Source organism: Saccopteryx bilineata, chromosome 12, assembly GCF_036850765.1.
Source record: "Saccopteryx bilineata isolate mSacBil1 chromosome 12, mSacBil1_pri_phased_curated, whole genome shotgun sequence".
NCBI classification, from domain to species: domain Eukaryota; kingdom Metazoa; phylum Chordata; class Mammalia; order Chiroptera; family Emballonuridae; genus Saccopteryx; species Saccopteryx bilineata.
This window is the reverse complement of record NC_089501.1, coordinates 27,624,599-27,649,534: the sequence shown is the minus strand read 5'-3', so window position 1 is coordinate 27,649,534 and position 24,936 is coordinate 27,624,599. Positions and strand designations below refer to the sequence as shown.

Here is a 24,936-nt window from a genome sequence, read left to right as displayed (position 1 = left end):
AGTTGATGCTTCCAGCTCCTCCCCCCTTCTCTCTCTCTGTCTCTCTCCCTCTCTCCTCTCTAAAAATGAATAAATAAAATAAAATAAATTAAAAAAAAAGAATAGCAATTATGAACACAGAAAACTTGTTTAAAATTTCAAATAGAGTGCATGCAAGTGAGTATGTGGAAATTATTTTCTACTCTAATCTCAGAGTTTGACATTTTTGAACAAAACAGACTTTTCCAAGAAATTTAGTTAGAGTAAGTCTTTAAGTATTCTGAGAAACACCCAATATTATTAAAAAGAAAATTCTGAATGCTGGTACCAGCCAAAAATAAGAAAAGTAATTTCAGTTTTTTTCAATGTGTTTGAGGGAAGCTAGAAAAAATAGTAGCAGAGCCATCTAATTCCACATTGTAAAGGAGACTGTGAGGAGAGTTTGGAAGACAGGTTTATTTGCCTTTCAGAATACAAATTTATTTTAAAAATTAATCATTTACATTGAGAATAAAAGTGCAAAGGAATTATAGCTCTCATAGAGGATGAAATTGATAAGTAAACAAGAGTGACTAAGAGCTAGAATTGAGTATAGGGCTAGAATTCAAGTACATAGAAAGATGTCAGATTCAATCTTTATAAGGTTAGAGTAGGCTCTCCAGGAGATATGATATGTAAACCAAGCCTTAAAGAACAAATAAAAATAATATAAAAAGAACATAGAACCAATGTTTTAAGCAAGAAAAACATGCTGTACAAAGGCCCATGTGAGAGATATGATCCATGCAATAATAACATTTATGAATCTCAACAATATTGGGTTAAGAAAAAATATACACAAAAAACCCACAAGAGAACATGGTATAATTCCATTTATCTAATATTTAAGAATAGAAATCTATGGTGATAGAAATCATGACATGAAGCATCTTTTTGGAGTAATAGAAATATTCTGTATCTTGGAAATATTCTGTGTCTGGGAATTGTAGAGGTTTCTGAATTTCCAAATCTCATTATACAGTACTCATAAATGTGAACATTTCAATGTCTATGAATTATATCTCAAAAGTAAAAATGGAAAATTGGGGATCCCTGGCCAGTTGCTCAGTTGGTTAGAGTGTTGTCCCAATACACCAAGGTTGCAGGTTCAATCGCCAGGCAGGTCACATACAAGAATCAACCACTGAATGCATAAATAAGTGGAACAACAAATAAATGTCTGACAAGCGCAGTGACCAAAGTAACCACACAGGGAGATCTCATTACTATTTCCTAACTGAGCCGGTTTTATCAGGTAGTCACATTCCAGGCCTATTGCTTTCTTAGCAGAGGTCAGTCTTTACCTTGTGAACCCTGTGCATTGTTCTTAAGCTTTCGGGTTACATAACATATTTCCTCATGTATAAAACGCTCTTTAATTTTGGAGCTTGAAATTTGAAAAAGAAATGTATTACATAAAGTTTTATTCATCATAAAATTTATACAACTCATCATCACTGTCAAAAGTCCCATCCATTAGCTTGTCCCCATCTGTGTCTGATGATGAATCACTGTCTTCAACAATGAGCCCCAAAACAAGCACAAATAAAGCAGGAAATGCAAGTTAAAAATTCTACAACCACTGTATAAAACGCACCCAGTTTTTAGACCTCAAATTTTTTGGAAAAAAAAGTGTGTCTTATACATAGGAAAATACAGTATCTTTGAAATGTCAGAATAATTTCCTTTTCTAGACCCCTGGAAGGCACAACCACAGGCCCAGAGCTCCAGATCTCTGGACCTTGTTCCCGTACACCATCACTATGTGCTTTAAATGTCAATTATTAACTACCCTGTTCCCACCAATGGAAAAGAAGTATGTGTTTCTCCAGTTTGCTTTTTATCCAAAGCTCCTACCTCCTTAATCTACCACCAGTGGATTTCTTGTAACATTCCTTACATCTTATCCTTTCATTCTAATGTATAAAATAAGCTGCAAAACTGCCATTTTCTGGAACATTTTCTCAACCTATCGAGATTTTGCTTCCGGAAATGTCCTCTAACTTTTGGCTCACATAAACTGATAAAACATTTCTATAGGCTAGATGATATTTTGTTGATAATTCTCACATGAAATCTCCTGAACTTTATTATCATTATTATTCCAATTTGATAGATGAAGCTCAGAGAAGTAACTAGTGCAAAGTCCCACAGACAAAGCCAAGATTCAAACTCAAGTCCTTTTTTTTTTTTTCCATTCCAAATGTGTTGCTGTTACACTCAGAAGCTGCTGAAGAGGACAGCTGGATCTGCAGGCTGGGCTGACCAAAGCGGCGTGGCACAAGAATACGGTATGTATATACATACACTTTTAAAAAATGAAATAAAGCTATCTAAAATGCCTCCACTGATTCCTCCGATAGCTGGATATTCCCTTCTCCATCTTCTACCTCACTGACATCCTCCCACTGCTAGGGCCAGAGGAGTGAGGCAGGTCAAGGGCAGAAGGGGCAACTGAAGGAAAGGGAAAATCCAGCCTGCCTAGGAGGCGATGTGGGGCGGGTGTCCGAGGCTGCGCAGTTGGAGAAGCCGCCATCATAACAGAGTGGAGGAGGTGCATGGAGAGGAGAGAGTGAGGGATGTCACCTCATACGTTCATCACCCGTGCCCACCTGACCAAGTCCTCCTCATCTATTCTTCAAGGTTCACCTCTCATTGTGAGGCCTCCTGTGGACAAATCTCTTCCCTTTCCCTCGATAACAATAACTTTGAGGTGTCGAGATGTTAACAGAAAAGAGTTCTGGCTGAAGTAATTCAGATCTAAATTCTAGTCCTGACCATAGGACCTTGGAAATATTAGTATAAATACTTCAACCAAATGTTCAGGCATTTTTTTGACACAAATGTAGTAAGTTAATATAAAAATGCTTTGTAAACAATAGAGTGAACAGAAGTCACTTATGAATTTGAATCACAAAGAATCTGATCTTTCGTTAACTATTTTGGCTTGAAATGTAAACAGAGTAAAAGAAATTTCATCCTGCCTCTCAGCTCCATTCCCACATGCCATGTGTTAAAGAGGAACACGTTCTCCATGTCATGCTCACCCTTCTGGACACTGAGGCGTCTGGGCTGTGCCACACTGTTCTTTCACCCATGGGGTTTCTCCTGAAAAGCATAAGATCCAAATCTTTAGACTGCTGCGCCACAGACAAGAAAAGAGAAACAAATGATCAGGGGACATGATCTTTCCAAACTGCAATTCGTGTCACTCCAATGAGTAAATTCTTCCAGAACATGTTACGTGCTATTTTACATGTTGGTAAGGTCAGTGCCTGTAGTGATTTGCACAGATCAGTAATCTGCACTAACTGAATACCAGGAAGCCTATCTTTACCAAGAAAAACAAAAGAGATTACTTTAGCTTTCAGAAAGGAACAATTTCCTTTTCTTTTATTAGTAGTATTTTTACCCTCAAGGACAATATTTTTTTCTATTAGAAAAAAAAATTGAGCTTAATAGACATAGATATACAATTAAAAAAAACAGAAAAGGAGTCAGTAAAAACAATTTATATAAATTGGGGGAAATTAAACAAATATTTAAGATCTTAACTAAAAATAAGTCTTATACCATAGATGTTTTTATTTATGGAACATTCCAGCTAATTAATAACGTATAAATGATAGAATATGAATGTCATACTTTGCAACTCCTAATGGGATTAGGCAGTGATTATCAATAGCTAACATCTTTCCCAAAAGAAACAGTAGACAAGATAGGCCTCTTGATGGACATAATACCACCATCCCTGAAATATACTTACAAAGTAAATTGCACCTGAATCTGAACAGCCTTCATGTTCTAACTACTAGTTTGCAGCACATATAGGGGATGGCAAACTGCCTATCACAGAGAATACAATCTACAACACCCAGGCTGGAAAACTCGACAAAACAAATCACTTCATTTCTCCAAAATGTAAATTGCAAAGGGAAAAAAATGACTGTTCAGAGGACGTGAAATACTAGTCAGTTTCTATGTCTGGATCTATTTGGATCATACTTCAAACAATCTTTTTAATAAGTCTTATGAAACAAACAAAATATTTTGTTTGATGGCTATTTGATGACAAATGATAGTAACTATATTTTAGATATGTTAATTACATCATAATTTTGTTAAACCCTCATCTTTTTTTAGATACATATTAAAAATATTTAGATGAATTATAGTAACTCTAGAATTCACTTGGGGAAAATAAAGAGTATATTTTGCTAAGAAAAAAAATCAAAACTTGAAAATAAGACTGCTCACTAAATTTTATTTCAATGTCACACTGGAAATTATCTAAAAAGCCCACATATAGATTATCCAGTTACCGAGCAGTAGATACGAATATCTAGCTTATTCTTTACTATTCATTTTACAACTTAATAAGACTAGCAGTTAACTGGTAAAAAACTAACAGCAATATAATTGATTATTGTTTGATAGCACATGAACTGTCCCATGGAAATGCAAATCATTTCTGTCCCATCAAAAGTTATAGTTTTAAAAAAAAAAGTTACAGTTTTCTGGGGGAAGATGGTGAACACACAATATGGTGTACACAGATTTGTTATAGAATTGGGCATCTGAAACCTGTATAACTATGTTAAACAGTGTCATCTAACAAAATTTAATTTAAAAAGAAGAAAAAAATTTTAAATTAAACTAAAACTTACAGTTTTAGTCATTTTATTCCAATATTCTTTCGGTCTCATATATATATTCTTTGATTCCCTTTGAGCAATCTTAACACCCTATGTTCACTTTACATTCCCATGAGATTTGTGTTTTCATCTTTTTGAAAAATATACTTGTCAATTAGACAAGATTGGCCAGGAGTTGATCACTGCTGAAGCTAGACAATGAATATATGGAAAAACATTATAATCTTCTCTGCCTCGTATGTTAGAAATTTATCATAAAGTTTAGAAAATTTTAAACTTAAAAAGTAACCAACTGATTTCATACACAAAAAAAGTTATTAAAATCCCCTCAAACAACTGTTTCAGGATATAATTTTGGCAAGAATCATTGAACATCATTAAATATAATGTGTTAATCCTTAGAGTGAGAAAATATTTACTTATGTTTTAAAAATAAACTAAAATGATTATCTCTATCAAAGTAACCAGTTAGTAGTAATGGTAAACTTTAATACTTCCTACAACCATTACTTCTGTTTCTGTGAAATTGTGTAATATTACGCAATGAATTCAGTGGAAAAAAATTATCACATGACCTAAGAATCAGTCTTTAGATAGAAAGTTGAGTTGTAAAATTGGGATTGATATCAGGAGAGGATAGAGGTCAGAGACAATATGGTCAGTGTATTTATTAGAGAAATAAGCTAACTAGAAATTGCACTTGCCTTTATGAATTTAGAGGAATTTTTAATGGTATCATTATATCAAACACTATTTCAAAAATACCAAACAATTATCATTTAAAAACAGAATTCCCATTTAAAGATTATATATATTTCCCTTTTTGATTGCCCTTTTTAGCTGATTTTTAATTATACTTTATATAAAAACTGATTCATCTACTAGTATAAAACTTATTTTCTATTAAGGGATTATATAGTTAATGTTTCTATTTCAACTTTTTCCTCCAATTTAAAAATATCAAAATTCAACCTAATCTCTTTTTTATCTAAAAATATTAAAAGTATAAGTTAGTTGGCTCACTTGGGAATTATGTTATGAAAAGAGGATTTAAAGCTTGAAGCATTTTTTGCTGTGTGTATACATGCATTTTTGGAAATCCAATCAGATGTTCAAGTGATTGGTAATTTAAAAAAAAAAATGACATCACTTATAAAGTGACAAGCAGATAGAATCAGGTGTTGAATAACCTGGATCCTAATCTTGGCTTGCATGAGCTCATGAGGGTCCTAAATCAGTAGTTTAACCACTCAGGACACAGTTGTTTCAACAATAACATTGGTTTCACAAATGGATATTTGGGCCAAATAACCTCTTTATGATGTTTTATTCATAGGCTCTGCCACCTGCTGTCTCAAACCACAAGCTTGTCTAGCATAGTCATGGGCTGGAGAAGACCTTGCCTTACAGACAGATGCAGAACTGTATGCTTTCTCTTCTCTCCTATGACAGCTATGCTCTGAGCGCCCTTCCTCTGTGGTGGACAAACCACATTGCTTTCCATAGTAAACACAGATTGTCTTTTTTTCTATATGGTGTACCTCTCTGGCTTGTTTTAACTTTTTGCAGCCTAGGCCAGCTCTAGGGTCACTAAACTCACAAAGGACAATGTGTCAACCTCTTCTGCTTACCTTGGCAAACACTCTTGTAGTCAGCACAGCAGTCCTTCCTCTGCAAACAGTCGTCTGAACAAGAGCAAAGGCTAGATTCTAGTCTGCTCTCCCCACAGCGGAATGTATTGCATGTCCAGATTCGGGCTGTAAAATTACACAGTTTGGTTCTGATCATTTAACTTACCCCCTATGTTATTGTACAGTCAAATTCTTGGTTTATCTGCATTAATAAATGAAATACATAATACAAATGAGGACCCACCCACCACTTAGCTTCATCAGGGACGGGTGGCAGAGAGGACTTCAGCTTTGTAAACTGCAGCTCCGGTTTACTTAGCAGGTACGCCTCTGAGTTTGGAGGAACTCTGAACACCGGCCCTGTTACTACACCAGGATAGGCACCCTAGCCAAGGTAGAGAACTACTGCCTGAGTGATTGTTGTCACCCAAGAGCAGTTTGGCCCCGCTTCGTTTAAGGACAAGCAGCAAGGAAAGTCCAGTGAACAACAGAAGTAATAGGAACACAGTCAGGTCTGTAGGAATGCAGGCAGGTCAGGGGACCGCTTAACTGAGCACCACAGGAATGGTAGGTCAGAGCCCTAATTGCCGTGGGTGTTTCCCCAGGCTAAGCATTCATGCGTGAGATAGTTAAATAAACCTCTATTCAAGAACAACAAGGGCCTGGACTGCAGCTGCTTCCTGGTAACACCAGCTAGGAAACAGTGACTAAAATCCACATCAGCCCTGTGCTTAAGACAAATATGTTCAGTGGATGAGTGCTGTGTGCTTCCCTTAAGCATTGAGTTCGCCATTCCCCATTATTTAGAAAGCAAACATTTGGGGCAATTAAGTGAAGGGAATACAATCTTATCTGGACCAGGTTTTTCCTCCCCCTCTTACTCTTTTCAGAAGGCATAAAGTAAGGAGCTCCACTGTTCTTGTCTTTCCTCTTCTCAAACCACTAGACTCTCCCCTCCACCTTCTTTAAATTCTTTTAGACAGTAAACATTCCACTGAGAGAACAGTGATTCCCTAGCCCTGTTCTGTGGCACACTGCATCAGAATTGCCAAGAATCAATAGATGACTGGATAAAGAAGATGTGGCACATATACACTATGGAATACTACTCAGCCATAAGAAATGATGACATCGGAACATTTACAGCAAAATGGTGGGATCTTGATAACATGATACGAAGCGAAATAAGTAAATCAGAAAAAAACAGGAACTGTATTATTCCATACGTAGGTGGGACATAATAGTGAAACTAAGAGACATTGATAAGAGTGTGGTGGTTACAGGGGGGAGGGGGGAATGGGAGAGGGATAGGGGGTGGGAGGGGCACAAAGAAAACAAGATAGAAGGTGACAGAGGACAATCTGACTTTGGGTGGTGGGTATGCAACATAATTGAACGACAAGATAACCAGGACTTGTTATCTTTGAATATATGTATCCTGATTTATTGATGTCACCCCATTAAAAAAATAAAATTATAAAATTAAAAAAAAATAAAATAAAAAAAAATAAAATAAAATAAAATGTGAAAAAAAAAAAAAAAAAAAAAGAATTGCCAAGAATCACCAGCTTTCCAAATAAGTCTTATGCGCCTGAAATTTGAGAATGAAACTAAATAAGAGGATTAATTTACCATATTCCCCCTTGTATAAGACACACTTTTTTGGGGGAAAAATTTGGGGTCTAAAAATTGGGTGCATCTTATACAGTGGCTGTTGGTTTTTTTACTTGCATTTCCCGCTTTTCGCACTTGTTTTTGAGCTCATTCTTGAAGACAATGATTTGTCATCAGACACAGATGAGGACAAGCTAATGAATGGGAGTTTTGACAGTGATGAGGAGTTATATGAACTTTATGATGAATAAAATTTGAGTTCAATAACTTCATGTAATATATATATATATTTTTTTTTCAAATTATGGGCCCTAAAATTAAGGTGCGTCTTATACATGGGATCATCCTATATATGGGGGAACACAGTGAGTCACAGCAGAACTCCACTGAAACTTACGTAATTATACTGCATTCCATCTGCTGAAAACTGCCATTCCTCAACTTCAATTAACTAAAGTGTGGACTCTGTGCTTACAATTGTAAAGCGGGAAAGAATAATAGACCCTGTACACAAGGTGTTATGGGTTGAATTGTGTCCACCCTCTCACTCTACCCCCCCAAAAAACTTGAAGTTCTCACCCCATGACTATGAATGTGACCTTCCTTGGAAAAGGATCTTTGCAGATGATCAAGTTAAACTGATATTCATATGAAAAGGAGAAACTCGGACACAGAAATACACAGAGGGAAGACGTGAAGCCACAGGGAGAGTGCCACATGAAGCTAAAGGCAGAGCTTCGAGTTAGGCTGCCACAGACCTATGGATTCCAAAGACCGCTGGCAAGTCTCAGACACTCGAACAGGGTCATGGAACGAATTCTCCCTCATAGCCTTCAGAAGGAACCAACCCTGCCAACACCTAGATCTTGAACTTCTAGCCTCCAGAACTGTGAGAAAATGAATTCTCATTGTGTAAGCTGCCCAGTTCTTGGTGCTTTGTTGTGATAACCCTAGCAAACTAATATACAAGTGTGTGTGGTGAGCATCTGGATACGCATTAATGACAGAACAACCAACATGATAATGAACTTGTTCTCGAAATTCATACTTGATTCCACACAGGTGTCTTCAAAATCCCAGCAGCAGTTGCCTCGGTCTTTGCATCCCTCATCGCACCGGCAGCCATCCAGTGCTCTATATGAAGAATCAAAGCATTTTCTCCTGCAGCTGCCTGTCGAGTGAAGAAAATAATGAAGCCAATACTCAGAAGTTAACTAATATCTCACAGCTAGACCAAAGAAGCACATAGAAGAAGTACCTAGCACAGACTAGGACAGACAGAAATATAAATAATTTTTATTGTGGGTTTGTCAGTGCAGTGATAAATAATGATAAATATAATGAATGATTTTTCCCCAGGACCCCAGAGAGATTCCAGATTCGGTGACATCAGCTACTATTAAGTGAGGATAGGAAGGAAAGGCAGAGGATAAATATAAATATAATGGAATTGATTGAAAGTCTGGATACAGAGCAGTGACTACATCCACTCCACCTCCCATTATAGAATAAAGAATCACAATCTGAAGGAATTTAGGAGGAGTCGATTTCATCACAGAGACAGTAGACATAGAAGATAGCTGATGAGAAAAGATGAGGAAGCCTTACTCTTCAATGTCAATAGATGGTTACTAGACATTTGAGATAGAAGAATAACAGCCACTATAAAGACAAAGACCAAAGCAAACAAGAGAAAAGAAAAAAAAAACTTAGTTGAAAATGAAGCAATGTAGGGAGCATAATAGTTAAACACACACACACAAACACACACACATGCACAGTTAATATTGAGAGCCTCAGAAAACAGAAGATATTGCATCAATAAAATAAAAAAGGAAGCTACAATTTAAAAAGGAGAAATAACATTCAGGATGCTCTTCAAAATAAAAATGTGAAGGCAGTGATAAAAAAAATTCATCAGAAAAGCATGGCAGGAAGAATTATGGTTCCTAAAAAGATCACTTCCCCCTAATTCCTGAGATTGTGAATATATTGTCTTACATGGCAAAGGGGCTTTGTGAATGTAATTAAAGCTACTACTTAATTGACCTTAAAACAAGAAGGTAATGCCAAAAGAAGTAAAAACAAAGAAAATGGAGATGATGTTACTAAGAAAATCATATTATAAAATTTCCCAGAATTGAAAAGCATAATTATTACCTCAAAATTGCCCACCAAATTTCTCAGGGCAAAACTCACACTAATGAATCAATAAGGATAAAGAGATCTTAAAAGCTTCTGGAGAAGGTTCTTAGGCAATTTATAAAGGATCACAAGTCAGATGGTATTAAATTTCTTAAAAGCAATACTGGAAACTAGAAGATAGGGAAATAATGTCTTCAAATGTTTAAAGAGGAGTTATTTTCATCTTAGAATTCAATATCTATCCAAACTATCAAGTGTTAGGTTAGGATGATAAAAATGTCTTTAGATGGTCAAGAATTCAAGTTATATGTGGCATACATCTTATTATAAGAAGCTACTGAGTGATGTTCTTTAGCAAAATGAGGTAGTAAAAAAGAGAGAAAGAGAGAGAGAGATCCAAAAAATATAAAAGCCTGACCAGACAGTGGCACAGTGGATAGAGCATCATACTGGGATACAGAGGACCCAGGTTCGAAACCTTGAGGTCACCAGCTTGAGCATGGGTTCATCCAGCTTAAGTGTGGGCTCACCAGCTTGAGGGTGAGGTCACTGGCTTGAATGTGGGATCATAGACATGACCCTATGGTCCCTGGCTTGAGTACAAAGGTCGCTAGCTTGAACACAAAGGTTGCTGGCTTGACCAAGGGGTCACTCACTCTGCTGTAGCTCCCCAGTCAAGGCACATATGAGAAAACAATCAATGAACAACTAAGAAGCTGCAAGGAAGAATTAATGTTTTTCATCTCTCTCCTTCCTGTCTGCCTGTCCCTATCTGTCCCTCTCTCTGTCTCTCTGTCTCTGTCACAAAAAATAATAAAATAAAATAATAGTAATATCCAGTACAATGGGGAGACTATGGAAACACTGATGGTAATACATCAAACAAACCAAGAGATCAACCAACACATATTGGAGCAGCAGGACAGAGAAACAAAAATTGAACTAAAAGATTTCACTCTATATCCAACTTTATACTGCCAAAAATTAGAGCCAAATAATTCCAAGGGTTGGTGGGAATGCCTGGTCAAAGAGAGTAAGGTAAAGTAAAAAGCAATCATCTCAGACTACTTATTCAAATTAAAATGTAAACCCTAAGATTCACGAATACAATTCTTAAATATATGACAAAGCAAACCTCACACAGGTCCATAAGAGAACCTACAGAATTTATATAGTATTAAGGAACTAAAGTCAACATGCATTCCCAACACTGGGAGAAGGCATAGGTCAAATGCCATGTTGGATACAAGTAAAAAAGTACTACATAGTAAGTAGATAGACACATTTGAATAAATGCATCTATATTAATTTAGATGACTCTTTAAAAATATTCAGTGAAAACATAAGAAAAAAGAAGTTTATGTACTTCCCTGGCCAGGTTAGAAGGCAGTAGTTAGAGCATTAACCTGATATGCCAAAGTTGTGAATTCGATTCCTGGCCCAGGCACATACAGGAATCAACCAATGAATGCATGAATAAGTGGAACAACAAATCAATGTTAGTCTCTTTCTACCTCTCTCTCTGTCTCAAATCAGTAAATAAAATAAGTGAATAAATAAATTTTTTAAAGTTTATGTACAATTTACATAAAAGACCTTTACCTTTTTACATTCACTCTCCTCCTTTGAAACACTTTCCATATATGACTTCCAAGATACAACAATCATGTGTCTTTCCTCCTGCATTCTTGGTCACTGCTTCCTAGTCTTCTGTTTTTTTCTCTTCATCTCCCTAATTCTTTAAGTATAGCATACCTCAGTCAAATTGCTTTAAATCCCACACATGATGCTGATAACCACCATATTGTATGTCCATCCAAGACTTCCCCTCTTAGGTCAGCCTCATATATCCAACTATCTTCTTGACTTTTTTACTTGGACATCTACTAGATATTACAAATTGAACATATCCAAAACTAATATTCTCCCCAAACCAGCTTCTACTGTTTCTCAATCTAATTATGAAAATGCCATATTTTCAGATATTCATGCCAAAAATCTTGAGGTCATTCATAACTCCTCTCCCACTCCATATCCAGTGAATCAATAAAATCTGTCTAGCCCATAAAAACATATCCAGAATCCAACTACGTATCATCAGTTACAATACTATTACCCCTTTCCAGTGGTTCTCAAAGTGTGCGCCAGGGCGCACTGGTTCACCCTATGGTATTCCAGAGAAATATGTGCCTGTTGAGGACCAAAAAACCAACAGGGTTTTTGCAGTTTAGATTTTGGGGGGACAGAGGTTTGGGGAATTGGCTGTAAGCTGACAGTCTGCACAGCCCCCCCACCTCACTTGCCTGATTAGGTTGCAAAAGGCTGTTAAACTGTGGTGCTGGATTGTTTACATTACCCCCCATAGTCCCCAGAAAGACTGAAGGCAAGTTTCTTCCATCCTTTGTTTGGTGTAAAGTTAAGATGATATGTATGGTGGGCGTTTTCTGCACTCAACACAATTAAGAGTAAAAAGAGAGGAATTCTTCAATGTATTGACGAGTAAGTGAGAGTTTGCCTTTCAAATATATGCCCAAACATTTAAGAAATTGCTAGGACAAGAAATTGCTAGGCTCATGTTTCTCATAGACACAAGAATAAAAAAACTTAACACATTCGCACCGGAACCTGCTGAATTTACTAAATCTTACTAAAAATGTAGCTATATATATAAAAAGGTAACTTTCTTGTCTTTTCTTTATTTTTTAACCCCTCTCTTTTATGAATTCTAAAAAGCATAACTCAAAAAATGTAACATAAAAATGTTTTTTAATGTCAGAATAAATTTAATTTTGTCATATTTATTTCATTTAATTACCATAAAAACACACTTGGACTTTATATATTTTTTCTTTAATATTTGACTTAATTATTATAACATACTTCTCAGAAATTTGTATACAGTGCACCTACAATTATTTGTAGGATTTTAAATGTGCCCCAACTTCAAAAAGTTTGAGAACCACTGCCCTAGTTCAAGACATAAAGCTTTTCTGTATTATTGCAAGTATTTCCTATGGTCTCTCATAGTTTCACTTTGCCATTTATTTTTTTAAGACTTTATTTGTTGATTTTTGAAGAAGAGAGAGAGAAGGAAGGGAAGCATCACCTTATTATTGCTTCTTGTATTTGCCTTGACTGAGCAAACTCAGGGTTTCGAACCAGCGACCTCAGCATTCTAGGTCGTGCTTTATCTATGGCACCACCACAGGTCAGCCCACTCTGCCATTTATTAATAATATAGCCACTTATGTAATCATGATGAAAAGAAAGCCATAGCATGCCATTTTCTCTGCTTAAAACCTCCAGTTACTTCCCCTCGCACTCAGAAAGAAAGCTGAAGACCATACCTTGACCTATTCACCCTTCCTCTTTGATCTAGCTCCTCTTCAGTTAATTTCATTTTATGACTACCCTTCCTCTAGTCCTCTTAGTTCTAACTCAATGTCCTCCTTGTTATTCTTGAACTGGAACTTGCCAGGTAAGCCCCTGTGAAACAACAGGCTTTTTCACTTGTTGTTTTCTCTTGACTGGAATGTTGGGTTGTTGTTTTTTTTACAAAATATCCTGGTTCTCACTTCCTTCAGCTCTTTACTCAAAAGTTATTTCACACCCATGCTCTACACCAGCCTGACTTTGTAATTCTTCTTTATAGTTTTATTTATTTATTAGCACTTTTCTCATCATATTATAGATATATATTTTACTGACTTATATTTTTATTGTCTGTTTTCCCTGCTAGTATGTAAACTCTCAGAAGGATTTTTGTTTCTTTACCACTGTATTTGAATAACATTAACTAGACTAGTACCTAGAATTACATTAATTATATTAGTATCTAGCACATAGTCAGTGCTCAATTGTTAAGAGGATGAGTAAATAGTGTGTGCACATAAAACAGTAAATTGGTAAGAACACATACAAACTCAAACTAGAAAAAAAATACTTTAAAAACTAACACTAGACATAATATATTTCCCAGAACAAGTGGATTAGTTGGAGCAGAGAATGGTGAAAATGGTTCAGGGTTGAGGATTAGGGGACAGATGTGGTAAATGAATGAAGGAATGATTATGTTAAGGACACTGGCAAAGAAGGACTGGAGTTAAGGACCAGTGTCCTGGGTGGGAGGGGAAGGGAGTGATGCACATAAGGGCTGATAGACTGAGATAAGAGGAAATGAATACAGAATAACTGTAGATGAAGTATGGAAGGAAGAAAGTCAAAGAGCTGGAGATTTTGTTCAGAGATTTCTATATGCCTCTTGCCATTAATTTGTAATTTGTACAATAAAATAACCAAGAGATGATGCCTACCTGTGTGCACTAACGTCAGTATAATACCACTAGAGTTGAAACACAATAGCCAAGTGATCAAAAAAGACAGTGATTTTGCAGGTAATGTCCACTTCTTTGGTCACACTGTGTTTCCATGTTACCCTAAAGGTACGAAGCGTTTGTTAATTCTTAAGTGAAAACACAACTGGAAAAGTGTCAGTTAACCTCACCAACCATCTCCCTCATGAGGAAGTGATACAACTTGCTCCACTAGAGTCAAACTAGAAGTTAATCAACCAAATTAAAAGAGGATTAAATTACTTAACATTTGACCTCATACTTCCCCTTGGTAAAAGCACCAAAACAATACATAACAAGAATATAAAAAGTACTTTTTATATATAATCACTCGTAAATTAATTATTTACGGTTCAGACTAATGACATATGGCAAAAGAGGTGTGAAGTGTTTTGATATTTTTGGGAAATGTATCTCTTATTTTTTCTTTGTCTCTTATGAAAGAAAAAAATGTGAATCTTTTATTCTGAACTACATTTCAAGAACGAGGCACTGACTAAACAAAAAACCATGAGATTTCAGGGATAGAGCAATACACATGTGACATGATGCTGCAGGAAAGGTAGCAGGTTCTAGGAAGGGAGCAATAAAGACTTCATGCCAAGTTTATTGTCAGATATTAATGATTAGAGCTGGAGTTGGGTCAGGAGTCTTTGATCCAGTGTTCAAAGTCCTCTATAAAGGAAAAATAAGGATAAAATACTGGAATGATATGTCTTTCAAAGGAGTAGAGGAAGGAGGGCAAAGAGTAAGGTTCAGAAATGACAGTAATGCTAATCACAGATGTGGCTCCAGATAAGTGGAGTTGGGAGAAAGAACACTTGGGGGAGACTGCTACCTGTAGGGGAGAAAGGCCCCAGGGGAGAGGAGAGTACAGGTTTTAACAGGTGAAGGTGAGGAGAAAAAAAAGAAATAAATGTTTTGAGAAAACGCTGAGGGGTATACCTTGCTCGTCTAGTTGCCTGAGTCCAAGCTTCAGGCCTAATCCAAGTGTCACAGTCACCAACAAAACGAGAAGAACCTATTACAGAAAATGAAAAGTGACCTTTACAATTTAAATATATATATATATACTGCTCACAAAAATTAAGAGATATTTCAAAATGAATATGAAGTGATAGAAAAAGAAAGATGTGATTATTTTTTATTATTAAATAAGAACATCAGAAAAGCAAACAAGTCAAAGAAAGTTGTTTGATTTTGCAAGTGAGATGCAAAACCAGCTTTTATTTCATTGGTGAAAATAAACTGTACAAAAGGCTGAAAGTCCTGGAGTATCTGCACGTTCCGGGATCTCTCAGTGTTTGTGAGCAGTGTACAAAGATCCAGATAACTGCCTCCCTCAGTGAATTTTAAGGGCACACAGCATTCTGGTTCATATGATACCAGATTCAACAATAATAGAACTACATAATTTTAATGCCTGACAATAGGAAAAAAGCTTGGTAAGAATTTTAAAATGCCATTTATTACAGATCTTTACATTCAAATACTTTAATCCCAATTAGCCTAATTCCAAATTAAGTTAAACACATGAAACCATGGGAACAATTTACCTTGCTTATTTTTCTTTCTTAATTAGACATTTGTTTGAAGATCATTGATCTAAAAACCTGTCAAAACTGTTAAATTGTTAACTACCTCATTCTTATATGCAGGTGTCCCCCCCCCACTCTGTCCATCAGAGGATAATGAAACTGTTTAACATATGTAAAAAATATATAGTGTCCAAATTATTAGCTGATACATAAATTGCTTTGATCTACACCTTAAACAAAATGACTTAGGATAACTTGGAAGCTGGGTGATCAAAGATTTTGTGTCATTCATTATTACTGCTGCTGACGAAGCTCTTCAATGTAGTGGACTTTATGCTATGACTGGAGTTAAGCTGTGATATAATTAAAGAGAATTCTTCCCACTCACCTCTTTCCCCATCCATTAAGTCCAATGATAAGCATGCTGGATGATAGAGCCTGAATAATGCATATTGCCATAAAGAATATGAATGCAACAGATGCACAGATCACATAGGAAAGTGCAGTATTGCACAATAACAACAACCTTTGCTGTAGTTTTTTTTTTTTACAAATCACTTTGATGATAGAAAAAAAAACACAACCCAGTGGTAAAGCCTTGGCCTGGCGTGTGGAAGTCCCAGGTTCAATTCTCGGCCAGGGCACACAGGAGAAGCTCCCCCTCTTCTCCTCCCCCTTACTTCTCTTTCTCTCTCTTCTTCTTCCCTCTTGCAGCCATGGCTCAATTAGAGCAAGTTGGCCCGGAATGCTAAGGATAGCTCCATGGTCACCTCAGGTGCTAAAAAAAATGGTTCCAGTTGCAAAGGAGCAAGAACTCCAGATAGGCAGAGCATCGCCCCCTAGTGGGCATGCCAGGTGGATCCCCATCAGGGCACATGCAGGAGTCTGTCTCTGCCTCCCCTCCTCTCACTAAAGTTTAAAAAAAAAGTAGAAACCCCACAACATCAACATTTGCTTAACTAATGAAGACCTGCCTAAACGATTGTTTTTTGTTGTTGTTTGTTTGCATTCTGAAAATGAGCTAAAAATCAATATATCTAACTTCTACAATAGAAGCGAAGTGAACAATTAGGGGAAAATATTAAAATATTATGAAAACAATTCTCATATGAAGTCTTCAAGTTCACCCTAGGGTCAGTAACCTTCTAGCGGGTGTTAATTCAGTGCAGAAGATGGAGAGGAAAAGGTGAACAGAAACAGTTATTAAATAACATCATTAGCACTTAGTTCCTTGTTATGATGCTCAAAAGCCACCAGTGAGCAAGAGTAGGAATACTACAAAGAAACAAAACACTAAGAAACTGTCCTACGGTAAACCTCTTGCCTCATAGATTTATAAGTTGATATATTGATATATTGCGGTGTACATCTTATCTTTAGTCTTTGGCAATTCAAACCTACTGGAGAAATAAACAAGAGCCAGCTGACTTTGTACTTGTTCTGTGTATCTATGGCTCGCTCTCTGCATTGTTCTGTAAACTTGAGAGTAAGAAAGTTCATTTTTAATCTTGTGTAATTATTTACTTTAAATATGTTAATTCTGAATAAGCTTCTTGATGATGAGGTGCATATATATCTTACACCCTCTTATGCTATCTACAAAGTGGAGAGTGGACTCCAGAAATGAAAAATTCAACATTTGGCTTTAGCTTGACTGAAAACACAGTAGATACCTTAACATTTTTTAAATGAAACATGTTAAAATTTGGAAACATGAGACTATGGTTATAAAGTATTGAGCTTCTATTATATTTACTAGTAAACCACTAGAAGGATACAAAAAGGTATAAACAGCACATAAATTTTGCTCCCTAGGAATTTATAGTTTCCTGAGTTTATAAAATATGATAAATATAATGAACGGCATAAGAGCTAAAAGAGTTGCTCCCAAGTTTTCACAAGGATGGTAAATAAATAAAATACCTTGAGGATTCATTTTATTATAATCACTGGGCTCAATGCCTCCAACACTGTTTTATTTATTTCTTGAAACAATGGTGGTGACATTAACTAAAGTTAGGGAATTTGGGAGAAAAACGCCGCAGGATAGTTGCGGTGAAATTATGCCATTGGTTCCCGCCCGGCACACTAGATGAGGAGCCACAAAGCAGGTACTTGAACTTACATGACAGAAACTCAGGGAGAGATCAAAGCTGGGGACCTGACTTGGAATTCTCAGCTGAGAATATGACTCTTACAAGAAGACGAGACTGTGCCGAGATCTTCAGATAAGATCTGGTGAAAGACTTACGCATGGAATAGAAAGATGTCAACCAAGAATGCAGAGGAGAAAAGTCATAAGAATGGGAATTTTAATGCCACGATGGAAACAAAAGGAAAGAATAATTCGAAATGAGAAAATACTCAGCGATATCTGTGTATTGTTATGAAGACTCAAGAGTAGGACACGGGAGGACTGACTTTAAAAGGGTGACTTCAGTACCGTAAAAAAACCCAGAGGACGGGGAATGGTGGAGCAGTAAGAAAACCAAGGCAATAGACAGAGCTCCCCTTTTCCTGAAAGTTTGATGGTATAAAGAAAAGAGGAGTGTAATAAACTCAAGAAAAACTTTTCCTTTTGCTTCTTTCTCCTTTTCTTTTCTTTTTTTTTCTTTTTTCTTTTTTACAGGAAAGAAAAAGAAAGAAAACAGGCAAAAGAGACTAACTCTAGGAAGAAAGTAAAACAGGATAAAATCAGTAGTCCAACAAAGAATGTAAGATGCAGTGATTTCTAATTTCTCACTTTATGCTCTTAAAATATTCATGCAATAAAAATGCAACTTGGGAAGTAATTATTATCATACTACAAGAAATGCCACAGTGTTTGGCCACAGATCCCGACTTCTTAGGTTGATTAAATACCCATTTGTTTCACCTGAACCTGTATAATTTGTTAAGCAGGGTCACCCCAATAAATTCAATAAAAAAGAAAAATAAGAGAGTTTATTTTTTGTTGTTAAAACTTTTTTACTTGTAAAATATGATTAAAAATGCTAACTGCCAGAGACTGCTCATAAAACTGAACACAGTTACTTAAAACTTTACACTTAAAGTTTTAAGCAACACAAAAATATAAATAGGAAGTACACAGTATTCGACACAAAACTACAATAAAGTCAAATGAAAATAAAAAAGAAACTGTACTTACAATACAAATTATTTTATATTTCTTAACAGTGCTCTTCTTAACAGTTTCTTCCATTTCTGTAGTCAGCAGAGAATCCATTGTTTGTTAGCTGCAGAAACCTGTTTTAGCAGAGACAGCCTGCTCCTTCCTTTTTCTAGTCTGGCAAAGAGAAACTGTTTGAGTTACAAGTGACTGACTTTTAACTGTTTGGGAAGATCACAGCCCGTTAGTGATTGGACAGTCAAGAGAGAAGAAAAAAAGTTGTAGTAACAATGATGTTGAGATATGAAAGTTTATTTCCAGTAGACTGTAGATAAAGGTGCCTTCAAAAAAGAAAGAAAGAAAGAAAGAAAGAAAGAAAGAAAGAAAGAAAGAAAGAAAGAAAGAAAGAAAGAAAGAAAGAAAGAAAGAAAAAATCAATAGGCCTCTTTACAGAAAATCCAAGGAGTTTCAATATTTAAATAAAACTTTATGTTATAGTGGAAAACTAACATTAAAAATGTACTATTGTTTTTTTCTGGCCAGGTAGTTCAGTTGCTTAGACTCTTAGAGCATCCTCCTGATACACTGAGGTTGCGGGTTCTAACCCCGGCAGGGCACACACAGGAATCAACCGTGAATGCATGAATGGGTGAGGCAACAAACTGAGGTTTCTCTGTTGATCCCTCTCTTTCCCTTCCTCTCTTTCTCCCTCATCTCCCTCTTTAAAATAAATAATAATAATAAATTTTAAAATAATTAAATTTAGGCCCTAGCCGGTTGCTCAGCGGTAGAGTGTTGGCCCTGGCGTGTGGATGTCCCGGGTTTGATTCCTCGTCAGGGCACATCTGCTTCTCCACCCTTCCCCCTCTCCTTCCTCTCTGTCTCTCTCTTCCCCTCCCACAGCCACGGCTCCATTGGAGCAAAGTTGGCCTGGGCGCTGGGGATGGCTCCATGGCCTCCCCCTCAGGCGCTAAAATAGTTTGGCCACAACAGAGTGGTGTCCCAGATGGGCAGAGCATTGCCCCCTGGTGGGCATGCCCGGTTGGTCTCCCTGCTTCTAACTTCGGGGGAAAAAAATTAAGTTTAATGTACTTTTTAAATTAAATTTATTGGAGTAACATTTGTACACAAAATCATACAGGTTTCAATGTACAACTTAACAGAGCATCATCTGCTCATAGCATTGTGCACCAACTGAGCCCCGCAAGCAGTCTCTTTCTGCCCCATCCCCCACTTTGCCCAGTCCACTTACCCCCACCTTCCTTTCCCTCTGTTTATCTATGTTTATATATGGGGTTTCTTTTTGCTTAATCCTTTTACCTTTTTTCATCCAGCCCCCTTCAACCACCCTCCCCTCTGACAGCTGTCAGTCTCTTCACATAGCCACACCTTCATCTCTGTTTTGTTTGTCAGTTTATTTTGTTCATTAGATTCCACATATAAGAGAGAATTTATCTCTCTCATACTGGCTTATTTCACTTAGCATAATAATCTGGAGGTCCATCCAAGCTGTCACAAAAGGTAAGACTTCCTTATTTTTTTTATAGCCGGGTAGTATTCCATTGTGTAAATGTACCACCGCTTTTTTATCCACTCATCTACTGATGGGCACTCGGGCTGTTTCCAGATCTTGGCTATTGTAAACAATGCTGAAAGGAAGATAAGAGTGCATATATTCTTTCAAATTAGTGTTTGGGTATTCTTCAGATATATTCTCCAAAATGGAATTGCTGCGTCAAAGGCTATCCATTTTTAACTGGGGGGGGGGGTATTTTATACTGTTTTCCATAATGGTTGCACCAGTCTGCATTCTCACCAACAGGGCATGAGGGTTCCTTTTTCCACATTCTCACCAGCACTTGCTGTTTGTTGATTAATTGATGATAGCCATGCTGACAGACGTGAAGTGATATCTCATGTTGGTTTCAATTTTCATCTCCGATGTACTTTAACCATAGTAGTAATTCCAACTCTGCTACACCTATACGTAAGTACTTAATTATGTGATAATGATGTCTAGCACTTTACACTGTTTACAATTTGACATGTTTTATACACATCATCTCATGTCAAACTTGACAATATCCTGTACAAACATTTTACCTTACTTTATAGATGAGTATAATAAGGCTCTGTTTATTTAAATGACAGATCTTATTTATCCGAAATCAAATATTTACTCAATGCCAAAGTGGAACTGGAATGCAAGTCCTTTAACTCCCATATACAAGGCTATTTTTATTAACTAGTTAAACAGGCTTTTTAAATTTGTATAGATACCTGTGCTTATCATGAAAGAACCTGGCCCTCACTGGTTGGCTCACCTGTAGAGCTTCAGCTAGGCATACAGATGTCCTGGGTTTGATTCATGGTCAGGGCATACAGGAGAAACGACCTTCTACACTCCTCCTACCCTACTTTCTCACTCTCTATCTCTCTCTTCCCTTCCACAGCATTGCCTCAGTTGGAGCAAGTTGGCCTCTGGGTGCTGAGGATGGCTCCATGGCCTCATCTCAGGCACTAAAATAGCGCCTCAGATGGGCAGAGCATCACCAGGTAGGGGGCTTGCTGGGTGGATCCTGGTTGGAGCACATGCGGAAGTCTGTCTCTACCTCCTCGTTTCTCACTTAAGGAAAAAAAAAAAAGAAAGAAAGAAAGAACAAATGAACCTGTATTAATAGCAGAGCAGCCAAAGAGAATTATAATAAATGGTGAGTGTTAAGCTCTCATAGTTTAAATGACCTGAAGGCAGTAATTCTCAAAGTGTGATTCCACAGAAAATTAGTCCTATGATAAACTTCTTGGTCAAATAAAACTTGAGAAGTGTTTCATAAAGTGAAGATGATAAAAATATTGGGTGCTGTAGCATACCCTTCAGAAAACACTGTTCTAAGCTATTCTAACTCTAAAAGCAGTTAAAAAAAATTAAGAATCTATTCTAATAGCTAATGATGTATAAACATTAAGGCTATTTCCCCTTGATCAGGCTGTGGTGCAGTGGATAAAGCATTGGCCTGGGACGCAGAAGATCCAGGTTCAAAACCCCAAGGTTACAGGCTTGAGTGTGGGCTCACTGGCTTGAGCCCAAGATCACTTACTTGAGCAAGGGATCACTGGCTTGGCTGGAGCCCCCCAGTCAAGGCACATACGAGAAATCAGTCAATGAACAACTAAAAGTGCCACAACTATGAGTTGATGCTTCTCATCTCTCTCCCTGCATTTCTGTCCCTGTCTGTCTGTCTCTCTCTAAACATTAAGGTTATTTCTTAAAAATCATGTCCAAATTATTTTTTCCTGTAATTGAAGTTTTTCTGTTATTTCTCCCTAAGGGAAAAATTTGCAGCATAAGAGACATGTTTCCTTTTATGACTTTAAAGGTTTGTGCTATTCTTCCCCCTTCACTTCCTCATTCCAGAACACCTCCACTTCATCAACTGCACCTGAGCCGAACCAGTGGGAACATCTGCATTAGTTGCCGTAGTAGAAGGAAGTAGTTTTAAAAATAGAAGATTCCATAAAGGTAACCTAATTCAGGATTTTGCAAACTTCTTTTCTTGGACCACCATGGACTACCAGGTCTTTAAATACCACAAATGAACAAAAACATAATTGAATACCTTCGGCAAGTAGTTCTCCAAACTGGATTAATTTAGAAGCACCCAAAGTAGTTTTTTGTTTGTTTGTTTGTTTCTTTTTGTGTTTGTTTTTTAATTCTGAAGCTAAGACAGTAGTATTTATTAACTATCCCTAAGTGATTTTATATGTGGTCAGGTCATTATAAACCCTGCTTTTAGTGGGGTATGCACTTTTGAATTCTCTTCTGCAAACATTCACTCCGGATTATGCTCAAGCTTGGCCATTTCATAGGTACAGTGAGAGGACCTCAGGGGTGCCTGACCACTTGCCCGATATCCTTGGTTAGTGATACCTCAGAAGAGAGGGGTGTCATCAGGTCTTCAAGCTCCCACTTCAGGGTCATTAGACTGTTATTCTGTGATTATTGTTGTTGTGTCATATCGACTGTCTCAAAGGAAGGCCAAACTTCCATAACAATTTGTCCCAAATTTAAAAGATTCCTAAGATTTTCAGCTATTTTTCTAGTCACCTGACACACATCTTCATTTTTGGGGGGTGTCTGGGGTCTAATTGCCTATTTGGACTTATGACAATCTACCTAGTCTGACTTGCCTCTGGTTCTCAGCGCTCCTGCTTTACCTTCCTTTACCTGTGTGATGATTAGTTTTGTGTGTGGACTTGGCTAGGCTCTAGTAACCAGTTATTTAATCAAACACTAATCTGGGATGTTGCTGTTTCAGTACAGATGGTGGTAAGATCTACAAGAAGCAAAAGTGATTACCCTCAATAATGTGGGTAGGCCTTATCCAATCAGTTGAGTGCCTTAAGAACAATAACAATATACCAAAGAAAAAGAAATTCTGTCTCAACACCACAGCATTAGCCTGCCTTATGGATTCGGGACTTGTCAGCCCAGCCACCACAATCAAGTGTGACAATTCTTCTCCCTCTCGCACTCTCATCTCTCTCTATCGCCATCTCTGTCTCTCCTGCTTCTCTTTCTCTGGAGAACACAGACTGACATACTCCTTGAACACCTCACATTTTTCCTTCTCTTTAAGACTTTGCTTCATTTCTGACCTCTCCATCTTACTTGGACCTCCAGAATCTGTTCTCCTGGCATCTGACTGTCTTCTTGATTTTTAACATCTCACCTTGATATTTTTTTTTTGTAGTACTTGCTATACCTGAACTCCAGAATGTTTATCTGATACCCCAGCAGCACTTTGAGATGATGCTTCTTGGTACTCTCTAAGATGTCACTTGATTCAATACCAGCTCTGTTTTCCAGGGTACCACTGACTCTGACTCTATATTTTTACTATATAATTCATTACCTCCCACGCTGCCAGAATGTCCTTCACTTCCATTCAATCCTGAGAGCACACACACACAAACATTAAATTAAAAAGTCATGAGGCCTCTGATAGTCTTACCTTGCAATATACAAGCTAATTGACTCTTGACAACAAACTCTTCATCTTTGAGATGATATCATAATATCTCTAAATTACTAAGCTTTGAATAGTGTAATGGAGAAATATCTTAGTCTTTCAGGTCTTGATGTGAGTAAACCTCAGAGAATCTACCTAACGTACAGCAGAGATGTTGGCATTGCCCAGTTTTTAGTCATATTTTCTGATATAAAAATTCCTCTAACTGAACCCTAAACCCCAACCTCTTTTGAGTCTTTCAAGTCTTAGAAACCTATTCCTCTCAGTTCACCCGGGCATTGGACACTAGTCAAATCCACACCCACCGTGCAATTTAGACCTTGGAATAGACTGCCTGTGTCACCTGGATCTGAACCTACACTTTCTAAGTTACTTGAACCTTGGAAGCCTCACGATTCTTTCCCCATTAACTTTAGAACGATCTGCACCTTCTGGGTTCTGAAACCTTCACTCTGCATATTTTAGTGTGTAATGACCCAGCACACCTGTGCTCCAAAGGGCAGCTACTACTGTTCCATTGCATCCCCCACCAATTATAAACATTTCTCATATTCTACAAGACAGCTGTGTCCACAGAATTCAAGAAACATTTCTAAAATCACAGAAAACTCACTCCTTGCTGTCTCAGGAAAGCTTCAGGGACCTGCTAACATCTACTTCCTTAAATCTCATAAATTTGTCCTTTCTGGTTCTAGCACTAGAAATGGAAAATAATTGGATAAGCCAGACTGGGAAAGTTCAGAGGACCTAGACACACTGAATGGGGTGATGTAGGTGAGGCAGATAGTAGGCTCAGGTCCAGCAGCAGGAAGGAGTCCATCAAAGCACGGAGATCTCAAATAAC

At 37.1% G+C, this 24,936-nt stretch overlaps 1 protein-coding gene across 1 annotated transcript in view; it reads right to left on the bottom strand.

Annotated features, from left to right (window-relative positions):
• The window catches only part of ENPP3 (ectonucleotide pyrophosphatase/phosphodiesterase 3), a 77,952-nt gene extending 58,704 nt beyond the window's left edge, over positions 1–19,248 (bottom strand). The window contains exons 1-5 of the mRNA XM_066248306.1: positions 19,102–19,248; positions 15,361–15,436; positions 8,967–9,089; positions 6,305–6,430; positions 3,066–3,126 (exon numbers count right to left, since the gene is read on the bottom strand). Coding sequence (XP_066104403.1) covers positions 3,066–3,126; positions 6,305–6,430; positions 8,967–9,089; positions 15,361–15,436; positions 19,102–19,179 — 464 coding nt within the window. The 5' untranslated portion in view covers positions 19,180–19,248. The remainder of the gene's footprint in view (positions 1–3,065; positions 3,127–6,304; positions 6,431–8,966; positions 9,090–15,360; positions 15,437–19,101) is intronic.
• Positions 19,249–24,936: the final 5,688 nt, after the last annotated feature.